This window comes from Urocitellus parryii, chromosome X (assembly GCF_045843805.1).
Source record: "Urocitellus parryii isolate mUroPar1 chromosome X, mUroPar1.hap1, whole genome shotgun sequence".
Classification (NCBI taxonomy): Eukaryota; Metazoa; Chordata; class Mammalia; order Rodentia; family Sciuridae; genus Urocitellus; species Urocitellus parryii.
In genome coordinates this window covers 5,788,265-5,803,919 of record NC_135547.1, presented here as the reverse complement: position 1 = coordinate 5,803,919, position 15,655 = coordinate 5,788,265, and the positions used below count along the sequence as shown (strand labels likewise).

The window sequence follows — 15,655 nt, the reverse complement described above, 5'->3', positions numbered from 1 at the left end:
GTTTTTTTTGTCTGTTTTGAATTGCTATTGCGTGCATTGAGTTGATATGCATAGAGGCATTCAGTATGCTAAATTTCACTGGTTACTCAGAATGTCAAGTCCAGTTTTAAATGCATTATATCTATATAGATATATAGAGAGTTGTCTTTTAAAGTGGTTGTCTCTGCATTCTATCAGTATTCTCTTCTTCCTTAACCCTTCCTCACTTCCAGGATTCAAAATAATAAAGGTCCTCTAATGGGTATTTTTTAAAGGGTCTGAACAGCTATGAGGTTGTCAAATTGCTTCTCCAATTCTCTTCATATTAAATGTTCTTTCTATAGCTTGAAAAAGTCTAAGAGAGTACAAGTTTGGTTCTGATTACATAATTAGGCTACAGAAATATGAAAAAAAATCATCACTAAAACCCTCCAGGTGCTTAAACAGTTTGATAGACTGTAGCCATTCTGCCATCAGTGCCCCCAGCTGTGTTGCTTAGCAACATTTTAATTCCAGAAGAATCGAAGAAGATGAAATCCCTGTGGAGAGGGAAACAGAAATAAGAGGGCTGTTGACAGATGATCTGAGTTGTTTCTTCTAATATACTGTGAAGATCACTAGCTCTTTTCATGAATGATAAATGGACTGTACACAGATCAATGGGTTCAGCAATAAACTGGAACCAGGCTCCATGTCTAAGGTGACGCAGGCCGAGAGACCCAGAGATTTCCTCATTTTGAGATTTGGCGTGTGTTTTCTTAAAGGTTCCATGGGAGGAAATTGATCTCAGTATTTGGTCATTCCTTGCCCTTTTGTGGTGTCTGCTAATAAAAGTGATTTTGGAAATGGGCACTTGGGCAGGTATGGCTAGTTGTCAATAGTTAAGCCAGGGTGAATGGTTCCCTCCCACACAGACCTAAAAGTCCTGGGGTATGCCTGTAACCACACCTCTACACCTCTCTCCCCAAACTGCCATTAGAACCCAATCAGGCCCTCATCTCACATGGGGTAAGATTAGAGTGCAAGGTGTGCAGGGAAGGACCTAGTTGTGCACCCAAGAGCCCACTCACATGGCCCCAAGTGAACTTTGCAAGCAGACCTGACAGAGCCTGCCTGTGTTTGAAAGCTGCACTTGGACAGGTAAACACATTCTCTGGGAGAAGAAAATTGCTTTCTGTGTCTCCAGTCTGCTTATCTACAGCAGCCTGCTTCGGCTAGCTCCTTATGTTTCTGAAGAGCATTTTATGTTGCTTATTGTTCTGCATACTAGTCAAAAGATTATGACCACTAATGTTGTCTAATTGCATTTTTTTCTGTCTACAGGCTGTTGAAAAGGCAAAACCTAAGAATAATCCTGTAAAGTAAGTTATTATTTTTATTGGTTAGAAATGTTAATTTTAATGGACTCCATACATGTGAAAAAATAAGGTCATAAAAGAGACCATGGATTTTGAGTTAATCTCTATTCATGACAATTTAAACAAAAAAACAAAACAAGCAAAAAAAAAAAAAAAACCCTCCAATAAACAGGCAACAGTTTATATTTTTCCTTGTGTCCCTGATGAGGAAATGCCCCAAGTTGTACAGAGTTTACATAAATTAATATGTGTCTTCCATGAGTAGCTGCCAAATACTATTATAATCATATTCAGTGCATACTACTTCAAGCCTTTGGGTTTTGCACATGCTAAAAAGATTACATTTTTAATTGCAAACCTTGGACCTATGACAGAGATGTAAATGGCTGAAAGTGTGCCAAGTGATCCCCAGCCACATAGGGAGGGTTGGCATCTTGGAATCAAGGCCTCAATACTCTGTTAATGAAAAGCTTATAGAAATACATTTAACTAAGGTTGGTTTGTAGCTAACAAATATTTCTAATGCACATTATGGGGTACCCTTAAATTATAAACAAGCCACACAGCACTGTTTTCAAAATATATTACAACTTATACATCCTATCTCTTCCAGAAGGGAGACTTTCAAATTAAGAAGGATTGATCAGAGTTGTATGGCACATGTCAGCCATGAGACCAAGGAAAGACTCTCTAGGTTGTTATAGGTCTGATATTATCATATGTCTAGGAAGTATGTGTTAATTAATGTCAGCCAACTTCCATTAAAGCTGATATCAAATACAGAAATGGGAGTAATTGATTTTTAATAGTTTTTCAAAGAATGTATCAGCTAATTCCAAGGACAAGAAGGCTGTGTGTTGTGTAAAAGAATTAACTTTCCAGAGCATGAGGGTAGTATTTAGCATACCACTACATCCAAGTCCTAATACATTTTTCCAAAAGGTATTGTGTAGTTTGTTTTTAAGTTTTTAAGTTTCATTTTTCTTATATCACAGTATATTCTCTGTCAGGCTCTGTTGCCTCTGAAAGGGTTTCTGCACATTGGAGATGTGTTATGTTATAATGGTCCTGTGCAAATATTTTTTAGAATATGAGTTTTCATCTGGTTGTTTGATTGGGACTGAAATCTTCTCCGCAGCCTGATTTCTTTTCTCTCTGTATGCCCTAAAGGCTGCTCCATTGTGAGCCTGTGGCTGGAGAACTCCATGGATTAGGGGATGGTACTAATGAGGCCAAGGCCAGTTCTTTAGTCCCTGAGTGGGCCATTAGTGATCCTCTTTCCCACGGTTGATTGCACCCCTCCCTTTAGTCTGCCTGTTTGTAGATGTGTGCCCCAGGTCACAAGGTATAGGGCAAGGTCTGGAAGAGTATAAATCTGACCCTCAATAAGGCAAACATCTCCATGTTCAAGCCCTTCCAATAAGAAGTCCCAAGCTCTATATTTGCATCCACAGGAAAGCGCTTTGTCACTGTGCACTGCTGCATTACCTTGGATTCTAATGGCTTCGAAGAGGAACCTGTTTTCTATTAGCTCCTTGTGAGGATTGATCCTAAAAGTAATTATATTTTTAAGAGTTCTTATTGATTCACAGTACAGGCTACTTTCTAGCACCTTAAGGAATGTTTTAAATAGAAGAAAAAGGAAAACTGGAAGACTAAATAGATTATGGAGCTTTATATTTTAAAAAAAATTTATTAGTACATCATAGTTATATATAATACTGAAGTTCATTTTGACATAATCATACATGCTTGAAATATAATTCAGTCCATTTAAGTCCCCAATGCTTCTCCTCCCCCCCGCTCTCTCTCTCTCTCTCTCTCTTCCTCTACTGATCTTCCTTCTATTTATCTATTTTTAATTGTTGATACACACACACACACACACACACACACACACATTAAGGTGGAATTCACTGTGACATTCATATATGTGCATAGCATAATTTGGTCAATTTCATTTTGGAGTTCCTCGCTTTTCCCAGCCTTCCTCCCTACCCCTCTATTCCTTCTTTTCCTTTGAATTCCCTTATATTTTCATGGAATTCCCTCCCCACATACACACACTCCTTTTTCCCCTTATTTTGCTCTAGCTTCTGCTTGTGAGAGAAAACATTTGACCCTTGACTTTCTGAGTCTGGCTTATTTCACTTAGCATGATGTTCTCCAGTTGCATCCATTTACCAGAAAGTGCCATGGCTTCATACTTTATGGAAGAATAAAACACCATTGTGTGTGTGTGCGTGTGTGTGCGTGCGTGTGTGTGTGTGTGTGTGTGTGTGTGTGTATCACGTTTTCTTAATTCATTTATCTGTTGATGGGCACCTGGGCTTATTCTACAACTTGGCTATTGTGGATTGCACTACTATAAACATTGATGTGCTGGTATCTTTGTAGTATGTTGATTTTAGTTCTTTTGGATAAATACCAAGGAATGGGATAGTTGAGTAATGTGGTGGGTCTATTTCTAGTCTTTAGAGCTTCCCACTTTTAAATTTACTTGAAAGGCTGCTTAGTGATGACCAACTGATAGATAATTAAAATTGTCTTATGATTAAATAATATGGCATTCTGAGTGTGAGTGTGGATATTTTGTTGCATTTGGATTCACCATACTAAACCCACTTGCCCAGCCACAGGTATATGGGAACTTTAACAAGAGAGGCCTCTTTAAGACCTCAGCTCAGGGATTAAAAACTCCAAATCATGGTTCAGTTACACTACCTGAGAGAAGAACAGAGTCAGAGTTTTAAAAACATTTTTAACATAATGGTCCTGTTGTCATTTCTGATGCCTGCCAAAGAATTTTGGTTACTCATAGTACATTGGGACCCCCCAAAGAAAATAAAGATTCAATTCATGTTTTCTGAATGAATGAACAATAAACAAACTGGACACATATCAAACAATGGTTCTTCTAGAAATCTGGCCTGGAAGCTTAATAAGGTTGGTGGTTCCAACTCTAGTAGAGTGTTGTTATCAAGTCAAAAGGACTTGTGTGTTGTAACTACCCAAGTAAATTAGTCGCTGTTATTCTTTATTCATGCTAGGCATGAAAATGTTGCTGTTGATCCTTCCACCTGCTTTGGTTTATCTCAAATGCAAGAATTAATATATGATTTCCTTTAGGAGCATATAACAGAAAATATGAGCACTGTTGCTGGAAAGTTAAGGTCTGGTGGCATCAGTTACAGCTGATTTGATTTAGTCCTTTGGTGAAGAGTTTGGCAAATGGTTGGAAAATAATCAAAAGACAAAGAATATTTATGACACGTGAAATTCCAAATTCAGTATCTATAGAGAAACTTTTATTGGAACAGAGTCACACTCATGTATTTCCATTTTATCTGTAGCTGCTTTTGTGTTATAATGATAGAGTTGACTAGTTGCATAGCTTACAAAGCCAAACACATTTACCATCTGGCATCTTATAAAAAAGTTTGGCAACTCCTGCTGTAGATGGTCAGGTAAAGAAAGGCAGTAAGCTTTTTCATGACACGGAACTTTAAACTATCAATTCTTTCTCTGTGGGGCTTTTCAAACAACAAGTAGATATTTACAGAGTCCTTATTGTGTGTTCAGACCTTCTGAGACTGATATGTCACCTAATGATCATTCCAAGCTGCCCTTAAACACCCAGTGGTTGTGAGATCCATTGACAAGGCAATAATTTCTCAGAAACCAATGAACATGTACCAGGCATTCTACTTGTTCTATGTTATGTGTAGGTGGGGAGATTGCAAAGGGCATGTGCAATTTTAAAAATATCAGACTCAGGCCAAGTAAGCTTTCTGTTGGGATGATGGTAAATAATTCATAATATCCATTTAGTTTGTCTATTTTCGGTTTTCAGAGTTTCACTCTCCCTCCTCATTTCTCAACAATTTGTTCAATTTATTTTTAATAACTTCATGGTTGTAAGCTACTTTTGTCAACATAGAGAGACTATGGTACACATTATTTACACTCCATATAAAGAAGAAACTAAATATAGACCTCATGCATATAAGCACATAATGTACTGGATTACATTAAAGGCTTTACCTTGAAATATTAAATATTTTAAATATTATCTGTGAAGGTAAAATTCAAAAGTGAATGTTTTTAAGATCAGTGATCAGGACAAGAAATGCATGGTATATTAATATGTTGAAACCGTACTGGTAACAAATCTTGATTAGTAAGTTAAAACTCTGGCTCTTTAATATGTCCAAAGGAGAGACTTTTGCTTGTATGCTAATGTTCTGCAGCAGTCATCTCCAAGATTGTATTATGACAGCAAGAGCTGAGAGATGTACAGATTTCTCCTACCATATGTGACTTATCACATACATTTTAAAAAAACACATTTCTGTTATTAAGACATATGTGATAGTACACTTTTGAAAATGTGAATTGCTTTTGGCTAAAAGCCATGCACTAATAAGTTGAGTTGAATCTAACCGAGGTTGACATCTGTTACCAAAAGAGGGAGGGGGGGTAGAGAGAGAGCAGTTGTCAAGCATAAAATTCTTCCCTGCTTTTACGCTTTAACAACATTAAACATCTTTGTGGTTGTCTTTCACAAATCAGAATCAGAATCCACACAGCTTAGAAAATTACAGTTTTATTTAGGAACAAATCTTATAGATATGATGGCTTCATTATGAAAAACAACAAACAGCCACAAAATTTTCCTGTCCATGGTGTTTGCATATTATTTATTATATTCATCTAGTTAATGTTTATTTAAGATCTACAGTATTCTGGGAACTGTGATGGATGCTGAGGGAATTAAAGATAAATCTGACATAGTTCTTACCCTCAAGGAGTTTAAAGTCCAGGAGGAAAGATAAATTTGGATTTGAAAGAATATGAGAGGATAGAGAGGAAAAAATGTTTAAGAGGGGAACAGATAAAGTAGGAAAGAAGCTATAAGGAGAGAGCTCTCCACTCTGTAGGGTGGAAAAGGGGAGGAGGAGATATGTGCACCAGAACTTTGAGGGCTGCTGGCTTGAGACACTGGCTTGAGGTGTGGCAGGGGTATGCAAGGAACCTAGATTGCCTTATAGTGTACATGCCATGAAAGGTCAAGTTGGGAACCAAGGCTGAAAAGAAATGGTGGCTTAGTGCCCTCAGTATTTAGCCAGATGAGAGATTAACTTTGTAGAATCAAATAGCTTTGTAGAGCTCTTAACTTGTTAGTTAACATGCATCATTAGTTAATCCACTAATTATTAAACATTAAGTGTTGGTAGACCTGAGTTCAAGTCTTGAATATGATATTGGGTAGTAGTATAAAATAGGACATGGCCCTTCCTTGCTACAAGCCATAGCTAGATTATTTATATGGTCTCTTTTTTTAAAAAAAATAATAGTTGTAGATGGATAGCATGCCTTTATTTTTTTTTAATGTGGTGCTGAGGATCGAACCCAGTGCCTCACACATGCTAGGCAAGTACACTACCACTGAGCCACAACCCCAGCCCATTTATATGGTTCTTTTTAACTCTTAAGAAAGTGAAAGCTCAAAAGCCTGTTTTATAATTATGCTCATTTTAGAACATATTTGATTTAGTTTGATATTGATTAAGGTATGTACATACTTTATAAGGACTGCATATATGTATACTGTTATTTTTCTCTACACATACACATAATGACTTTCCCTGTCATTTCTGCCTTGAACATAAGTGAAAGTAATAACAAGAAGTGACATCATTAGTGTTTTAAAGAACTAGAAGATAGTTGTGGCTCCATGGATGTTGGGCAGAGCCTTTGAAATGACCCCTTATGTAATTTTGCAGGCAGATTCTGTCCCTGTCTCTGACAACACTCTTGTACATGTGCATATCATGGACATACAAAATGAAGTGGAGTCCCTGCTCCTATTCACAGCGATAAGGCAGTGGGGTTTGAACTGAACAAGAACATTTCAGCACCACGGAGGTTTAGCATATAGCATCACTTCCTTTGTGAACTGTCCAAAAAAGTCAATGAACAAGTTCTTGTTCAGTTCAAACCCCACTGCCTTTCACATTCACATAATATGGGCTCAGTGAAGTTCTGTTGAGCTTTGTCTTACCCAAATTTCCACAAATTTGGCCAGATGACACCTTTATCTGGCAAGACACATGTTTCATGGAACATACAACTGGTTACTGGAATTAATGTGAAATAAAGGACCTCAGGGCGGTCTTGCCTTCGTTAGTAGTTTGAGAGACCCAGTGCCCTAATACCTCATCCTGAGTCTCTCAAGAGAACAGATGAAGTAAGCACATTATTTGCAAAGGTTTCATGGAAAAGAAAGAAATAGCCTAAGTGTGACATCATAAAGTATCCCCTGTGTTTCTTTTATAGTGTCACACCCTAAAATATTTTTATGGATTACAAATGTTCTGAGGTACAGTCCTCAATGAGAGTAAGGAACATTTAGAGGTATATCCCTCTGAATGACATAAGTGTCCCCACAGTGTGCTTCATCAGAGTGGTGGGTGAGATGGCCCTGTCCATTCATTTCGTGACACAGAAGCTCCTACACCATTGTGCTCCCTAAATTGCTAGTCAATCTCTAATTGGCTCTTGCCAGTTTAAGGGCAGTAAATGGAAAGAGAGGAACATAACCCCTCTCTAAATTGCTGCATAAAATAAACCAAGTCATCTGCATTTCACTGATAGCTACAATTGGATGCAGAAAGTTTGAGCACTCAGCCTCACAGCTAATGAAACTTGTGCAAACTTCTGGGCACCCACCATTTCCTTGGTAAGTGGAGTTGCATCATCTAGGCAATCTCAAATCAGACAACTGAAAACTTGATGGTGGACTGCCCAACAACCATCCACTGTGTCCCTGCTTGTGTCTCAGGAGAAATATGCCCATTTCTATGCCTACAAATATGTTGGTGGTTTGTTAAGTCATATTATCTAACTTTATGTGCCAGTTTATTTTTTTTATAATATAGCACCAAATGTGACAAAAGCTAATCAATCATGGAATTTATAAGCACTCTAGCAATTATGCCAGCTACAATTATATTCACTTTATATCTGTAAAGAAGAGTTTCTTCAAAGCTTTATGAGCACCTTTTCTTTTTAGAGGAAATTTAACACCTTAATAACCATGACAATGAAATAAAAACAGAAAACACTCATTTATTGCTGAATCAGAGATACCTCAAATAAGCCAGCAAATGTGGAATGCAACCACTGTAAAGGAAATTTAGCTAATTTTATTTTATTTTATTTTTTTGTTGTTTTTTAATATTTATTTTTTAGTTGTAATTGGACACAATACCTTTATTTTATTTATTTATTTTTATATGGTGCAGAGGATCGAACCCAGTGCCTTGCACCTGCTAAGTGAGCGCTCTACTGAATTTAGCTAATTTTATTGGCAAAAACAATCATAAAATACTGTTATTGAACTTAAGTCTGTTTTACTCACCATTTGAAAAGGACTCATTGACTAGAGGACAAACTGTTGGAGCAAGGAAAAAGATTTTTTTCAGAATGCAAGCAAAGTGAGAAGATGGTGGACTAATTCTAGAAATGGCCATCTTAGCTCAACATAAGTTTCACTCTCCTTTTGTCCTTAGGTAAGGGGTAATTTAGGGAAGGATTGATAAATGAAGACTTCCGGCATATCTCTGTTGGTCTGCAAGGGGAAATTATGAAACCTGATGGTTGATAGCCTGTTGATCTGATGCCCCTGTGAATACTGAAAATATCTTAGATGCTCTTATCTTGGAGTCTTTAGCCTTGAAAATGGAGGAGAGATTAAGAATATTTCAGAAAAGTTAACTTTGCACCACCAGTTCTGCACAAACATTCCCTAAATAATATGTAAATTCAGAGTTGAGTAGGCACAATGTGACCCAAAGGTTAAGGTGGAAAAGGAGACATAAGCAAGATGAAGGCAGAGATGATAGGCTTTTCCATCCATCAGACACTAGTGTAGGCCCAAGTGGCATGTGGGTGTTTTCCACAAAAGTGACTTTGAAGTCCCTAGGCAACTGTTATCATCATGACCTATGTGTCAGAGGTGTTATCTACAGCAAAGCCAGAGGGAGATTAATAACATATCACTGAGCTGCATAACCTCCAAAATTAGTGATTTTTAAGTAAAATAAAAGCAAGGAAGGCTAGAGAGTTGATTTAGATTTTCCATTCATTATAATACCTCTTGATCCACATGCTAGTTTCTAACTCTGTGCTTTTTAGTGTTTTCTGCTGAGACAAGAATGGACAACTCTGTTTAATTATATTCACACAAGTCTGTTCAGTTTGGGGTATGTAAGAGTTACACCTAGAATTGTATTTTTACATTCAGTGATATCCAGAATACTGTCAGAAACTTGGAATCACATAGCAAGTCACGTAACATTTGTTCTTTTAACAAATATTAATGTGTAGCTATTATATATCAGACTCAGTTAATAGATGAGTAAGATAACATCACTGCCCAGAAAGGCCTCACACTCTGGTAGAGAAACTGTCAAGTCTTTGCACTATAGCATAGACAGGTTCTGTGATTGAAGTTTGTTCAGTATCTTGTGGGGCACAGATGAAGGACTGAGCAACTGCTTGGGGGCTCTCCCTGTCTCAGCAGGAATCCCCCAGTAAACAGTGGGAGGGAGGCCATTCAAGAGAGCAGAACAACACTTTCAAAAGGCACTAAGAGTAGAAAGCAGATGCTGTGTTGTGAGCAATGTCTGGTACTTAGAGGCAGCTTAGAAGAGAGGCATTTTCTACAGTGACAGAAAATACCAAGTTTGTGAGTTGGAGCATAGAAAAGAAAGAATAGTTAGATGTACTAGGGTACCAAAAGTATCACACTGCCAAAGACTTAGGCCCTTTGACATGAAGAGGAGGACAGTTCAATGTGGATGGAACTCAGAAAATGCTGGAAATGATTCTTTTGTTCTAGAAAGTTATAGGTTAGAGTTAGGGAGGAATATAAGGTACCCTTTTAAATTGCTTACAAAGAAGTAGACATATCCAATCCTTTCTGATTGTATCTGGCTAATCCTTCTCTGTGGACTTTTATGTAAATCTCAGCTCATGTAGAGTTCCTCTAAGCATCCAGCTGTTCTCTTGTGCTTTCTTGGACCCTTGATTATTTCTTATATTTATTATTTTCTTTTACATATTTATATTCACACTAAATATCCAGGTTACACTAAGCTATATTATTTTAGGTATGACAGGTAGCACTATTATTTTAGCTTCATTTTCTGTGTTCATTTCATGGACATATTGGTGGACTATATTTTTTATCCATTAAAAACATAAGCACAGTAGGGTTGTTTTCATTCCTAAGAAATTATGCATGCACCCATGGTAACTGCACACAGGGCTCTGAACAGTAACTCAGCCCTCCATCGACCACAGGATGTGTTCAAAATCAGATCCTGAGGCAATCACTTATTATTTAGTTTAGGGGACTAAAAACTATAGACATGACTCATTTTGGCCAACACTGAAATAGAAAACAGTTTCTGCTTTCTTAAAGCTTTTGCCTGAACCAACAGCACTCATCTAAAAAGCAAACATCTGAAAAAAGTAAATCATTCTTCTACAGGAAAATGTTTCTATTTATAGAATTTATAGGATAGGAATAGATTCCATGTCATTATAATCCAGTATTTATATGCACATGTGTTTATGTACTCTACATCAAGATACCACCATACTCATGGTAACTTAAATCCAAGACAGAATTTTTTCTGGTGATTAGGCAGTCAGCGGCAGCCAGAACTAAAAGAACTTCTCAAAAGTTCCTGTCAGTTCTCATCCCCTACCAATATTTTGACTATCTTCTACCTCCTCCCAGCACTATCTTCTCGCAAGTGGGTTCCAGATATTTAGGGAGAACATTTCAGAAATTTGCTGTGACTTTTGCTAATTTTGAGCAGCTTTGTAGAGTATATAATTTTCCTCCAGGAAAATTTGTCAGGAGAAGTCAAGGGCAGCCAAGGAGCTCATTTATACTCATCTTTTCATTGCTAAACACTGTGGTATGGGTTGCTGGGCATGTGTTAATATTAGCACCTCCATGTAGAAACCTCTCTCTCTCTCTCTTCCTCTCCCTTCCTCTCTCTATCTTCAAATGTATCCTAGTATACTACTCCCAACACTGTCTAGGTAAAAGGTTAACTTGACTCAAACCATGTTATGGTGATAAATAAGCAAATTAGACATGTTGGCAAACTTATTTTAGATATGTGGGCATGGATGTACATTCTCAATGTATAGATATCATATATTCATATATAATTTAAACCTCACCTATTTTCAAAAAGGGATTTGAGAGGATTGCAACAAGACTTTAGAGGAGAATTTTGAAAAGAAGTAGGAAAACCTACTATTTCCAAGAACTGCAGAAACATCTGCTTACATATGTGATAAAACTAGAAAATGCTCTTGTGTTTTAAAATTAACACCCAAATAAGGGCTATCCTGCAATGACAGAATGGAGAACAGCTGTGCCCTTCCTTCAGTGATATTGTTGTAGTACAAAGCCTACTGGGAAAGCCCCACAGGGAGTATAATCAAGCCATGCCTGCTTCCAGTCCTTAGTGATAGGTGGAAGAGCTTGGAATATGGCTTTAACTTTTGAAAACTAGTCTGAAAGAGAGATGTTGAAAAAAGTGTACAGTCAAGGTGAGTAATATGATTGTTGGTTCAAAATAAGAGTTGCTTTCTCTTGCACACAATGAATGCACTGAATAAGAATTTTACAAGGGCTTTCAACATGAGCAATAGTTTTGGACCATCACCATATACCAAATAACAAACCTTCCAAGATAAATAAACATTCCTATCCCTTTATCATACATTATTTTTTATTTTTAGCACATATGATCATACTATCTTTCTTTCATATATATATTTTAAGTGTCACCTTCCTGAAGAATGTACGATGCGTACAAGTGGGATCTTTTATTCACTGCTGTAACTGTAATACCTCAAACAGCAGCTAGTATATAATAGGATCTCTATATCTGGAATGAATGCATTCAGGCATCTAAGGATATGACTGAAGTTCAGTTACCCTAGCTTAGCATGAGTATGATGAGCAAGCCTGAGTTTGCACTCCCTTTTGGATAATCAGTTGCTGAACTAGTTACCAGCTATCATGTGAGTTAGTACCTTTTCTTAAAAAAGAACTGAAGTTTCTTTTAAAATAGTATCTATTCTATATTAGTTTTGCTCTCAGGCATTATACAGGTAGTTTTACCATTGTCAGAGAGCTACCATTTTACTCTAGAGGTGATTCTTCTGGTCTATGCCCATCTTTCTCCTCTGGAAGTATTTCCACTACTTATTTTGAAGGGAAGGTGCAGGGGTAAAGATGTACATTAGGCATTTTTAAGAATGAAAGAAGGCAAATTTTTGTCACATGGAATAAGAAACAAAAAGGGCATTAAGTTACAACTGATAACATGTACTATTTCCTATCTTTGAAAGGCCATCTTGATGCCCCAAAATTAACAGGATTGGACACAGAGCAGCCAATACTAAAATACACAAACTTGTCTTCTTCCTTGGAGCCGAAGAGTCAGAGATGTGCTTGATCTCCCAAACCTCCTCCCTGTCACAATTTTCAATTACAGCATGAAGTTTTCTATTAGAGCATTTGGTAGCTTTACCCACTGGTTGGATGGTTCCACAGTGGCCACCACTAATGAAGCTGCTGTTATCAAGGCTTGACACACAGAGTCATAGGTGTTTCTAACTACAAGAGTGCAGGCATAAGTGCAGCATTGTAAAACTAAATAAGCTCTCTTACATTTCATATTTTCCCCATTAATATGTATGTAATTAAATCCTTTGGTCACATATCAGTGATAGGGTTTTTAAAAATTCCTCACTTAATACGGATGTCCACAAAGTAAACTAGAAAACAAGACCACATTTCAGGAAATAACACTGTTACAGGGTTAATTTTGCCTCATACAACATTTCTAGAATTGAATTGCCTGATATCCTCCCTCAAGGATTGCTTCTATGCTTGCAATAATCAAGGCTGAGTTTATTGGAAAATGACCTCTGCTTGAGGAACATACTCCAGAGGAAACTTTGCATGGTAACAAACTGATTTTTGGTGCCAGTGGCACGTTACCCACATCAGCACTGTTCAAGTTCCCAATCATTCTGTTCATTCAGGCAGCCCATTCATTAGCATCCCTTCAGGAAGAGTAGAATAACTAGACATCTTAGGGAAATTTACTTTGAATTACTTTGGAACCTTATTGTCCAGGATATAAGTAATCAAATTGTAGCTTTTAACATGCACATTACATATTCAACTACTAGTAGTAAGATTCACTGTAGTTTTTACTTCAAATGCTTAACATAAAACCATTTTGCATAATGTTCTAGGATTCTCCATGATCTTGAACAAGAGGGCCAAATTATGGAGGGTTGGGTAAGAGGAGAGAGGAGAGAAATACTGAGTAGCAAAGTGCTCACTCCACTTTGTAGGCTTGTTCATAAGTCATTTCTTTTTTGGTCTTCTTTTATTAAATCATAACAAAAATCTTTCCTATGTACATATATGAATATACCACAGTGAATCTCACCACCATGTATGTCCACAAGACACTAGTTGTTAATAAAAAAGCTATAAGTAAAAAATAGAAAGATTATTAGAGTATAGAGAGGGTAATAGGGGGAGGGATGAGAAGAGGGAAAGGGGAAGTAGGGGGGACTGAATTAGAGCAAGTTATAGTTGAAAATTTTATGAATTATGTAAAAATGAATCCTAATGATATATAAAACTAAAAAGAACCATTATTAAAAAGAGAGAATCCTAAGTTATCTTGACAGCATAATGCATCACAACAGACCAAGAGACCCAAATTCAGAAATATACTCCAACTCCCCAGCTTTACAAAGTGGAAATGGAGAATATTCTAAAGGGAACACATTGGTCCTGTAGGAGGAAAAAGGGTAGGAGAGGAAGAAACTGATAAACAAGCCACACATCAGAGGCTCTGGTAACCTTGAGGTGAATTTAACACTAGTGGCTGGAAGACAGGTACTCAAAAAACAATTTGATTTGCAAAGATGAAAGAGTTGATGGTGGCAGTCAGAAAGAATAGTTTTATGAACAATAGAGGGAAACAGAGCAGAACTCATAGAAGAATGTAGCACGTCTAGCCCTCCAGCTTCTTAGGCAGACTATAGTAAGGAAGAGAAAATGTTCCCCTGTTGCATTCCTGTTAAAAGTCTCTCTGCTGAGGCCATTCGTCAGAGCACAAGAAAACTTGTTCAGAAATGATGTGCCTAATGCCTATTTCTAAATTTGTAATCATTCAGATATTAATGTAAAAGTCAAAATATCAGTCTATGCTGACTGACTAGTAGCCTACCTTTATGAATTTTGTGTCCAGATTATTAATATTTACTTTAACCAAGAGATGGGAGGTAAAACAATTCCCAAGATCCAGAAGCCACACAAAGCTTTTTAACTACTGATATAAGTGGCATATGGCTTCATACTTGGTTTTTCAGCAATCAAGGAGCAACCTTGTGCAATATCATTGTAGCTCAGTTCCCAGTGGGCATAGCAGAAATGATTAGATATATTGAGTTCTTTGTGTCGTTCAAAGAAAGAAGACTCTCATACACATTGGTGTTAGCTTCCTCTCACTTCATTTCAATTTTCAATAACCAGTGTCATCACATGTAACAGTTTCTTCATAATGAAACTTCATGTCCAATTGGATTTGTCTCTCAAGTGAAAGCATAATGTGAAACCTGAAATATGATTATTGAAACAATTTTTTTTCTGCTAGCAAAATCATATATGTGTGTATATGCATATATATGTATATATTTTTCCAATCAAGAATCATACAGAAAATGAATAACAAACAAAATTGCTATATTTCAAAGAAAAAGTTATAGTTCATTCTGATATTTGACAGGTCTGGGGAAAGAAGTGCTCTGCTTAATCAAAATAGTTTGATTAAGGGAGCAACCACATGTGGAGAGAATTCTTTTCAAGGGAATACCCTTATCAAAAACCTGTGCAATACCTAATTAATCCCTCTGATAATTCAGGAATACCATATAAGAATATCTGTGTGTATTGTTCTCATAGAGCCATTTGTGCAAAAATCCCGTTTGCTCAAAAGTTCTATGCATATCTGTAATCCCAGCAGCTCAGGAGGAGGAGACAGGAGGATCACTAGTTCAAAGCCAGCCTTAGCAAAAGCAAGGAGATATTCAACTCAGTAAGACCCTGTCTCTAAATAAATACAAAATAGGGCTGGGGATTGTGGCTCAGTGGTTGAGTGCTCCTGAGTCCAATTCCTGGTACCACCCCCCAC

The 15,655-nt window shown here is 37.1% G+C and overlaps 1 protein-coding gene across 1 annotated transcript in view; it reads left to right on the top strand.

The window, feature by feature from the left end:
* Aff2 (ALF transcription elongation factor 2) overlaps positions 1-15,655 on the top strand; it is a 321,062-nt gene that overhangs the window by 227,900 nt on the left and 77,507 nt on the right. Inside the window, exon 9 of the mRNA XM_077794011.1 lies at positions 1,303-1,340. Coding sequence (XP_077650137.1) covers positions 1,303-1,340 — 38 coding nt within the window. The remainder of the gene's footprint in view (positions 1-1,302; positions 1,341-15,655) is intronic.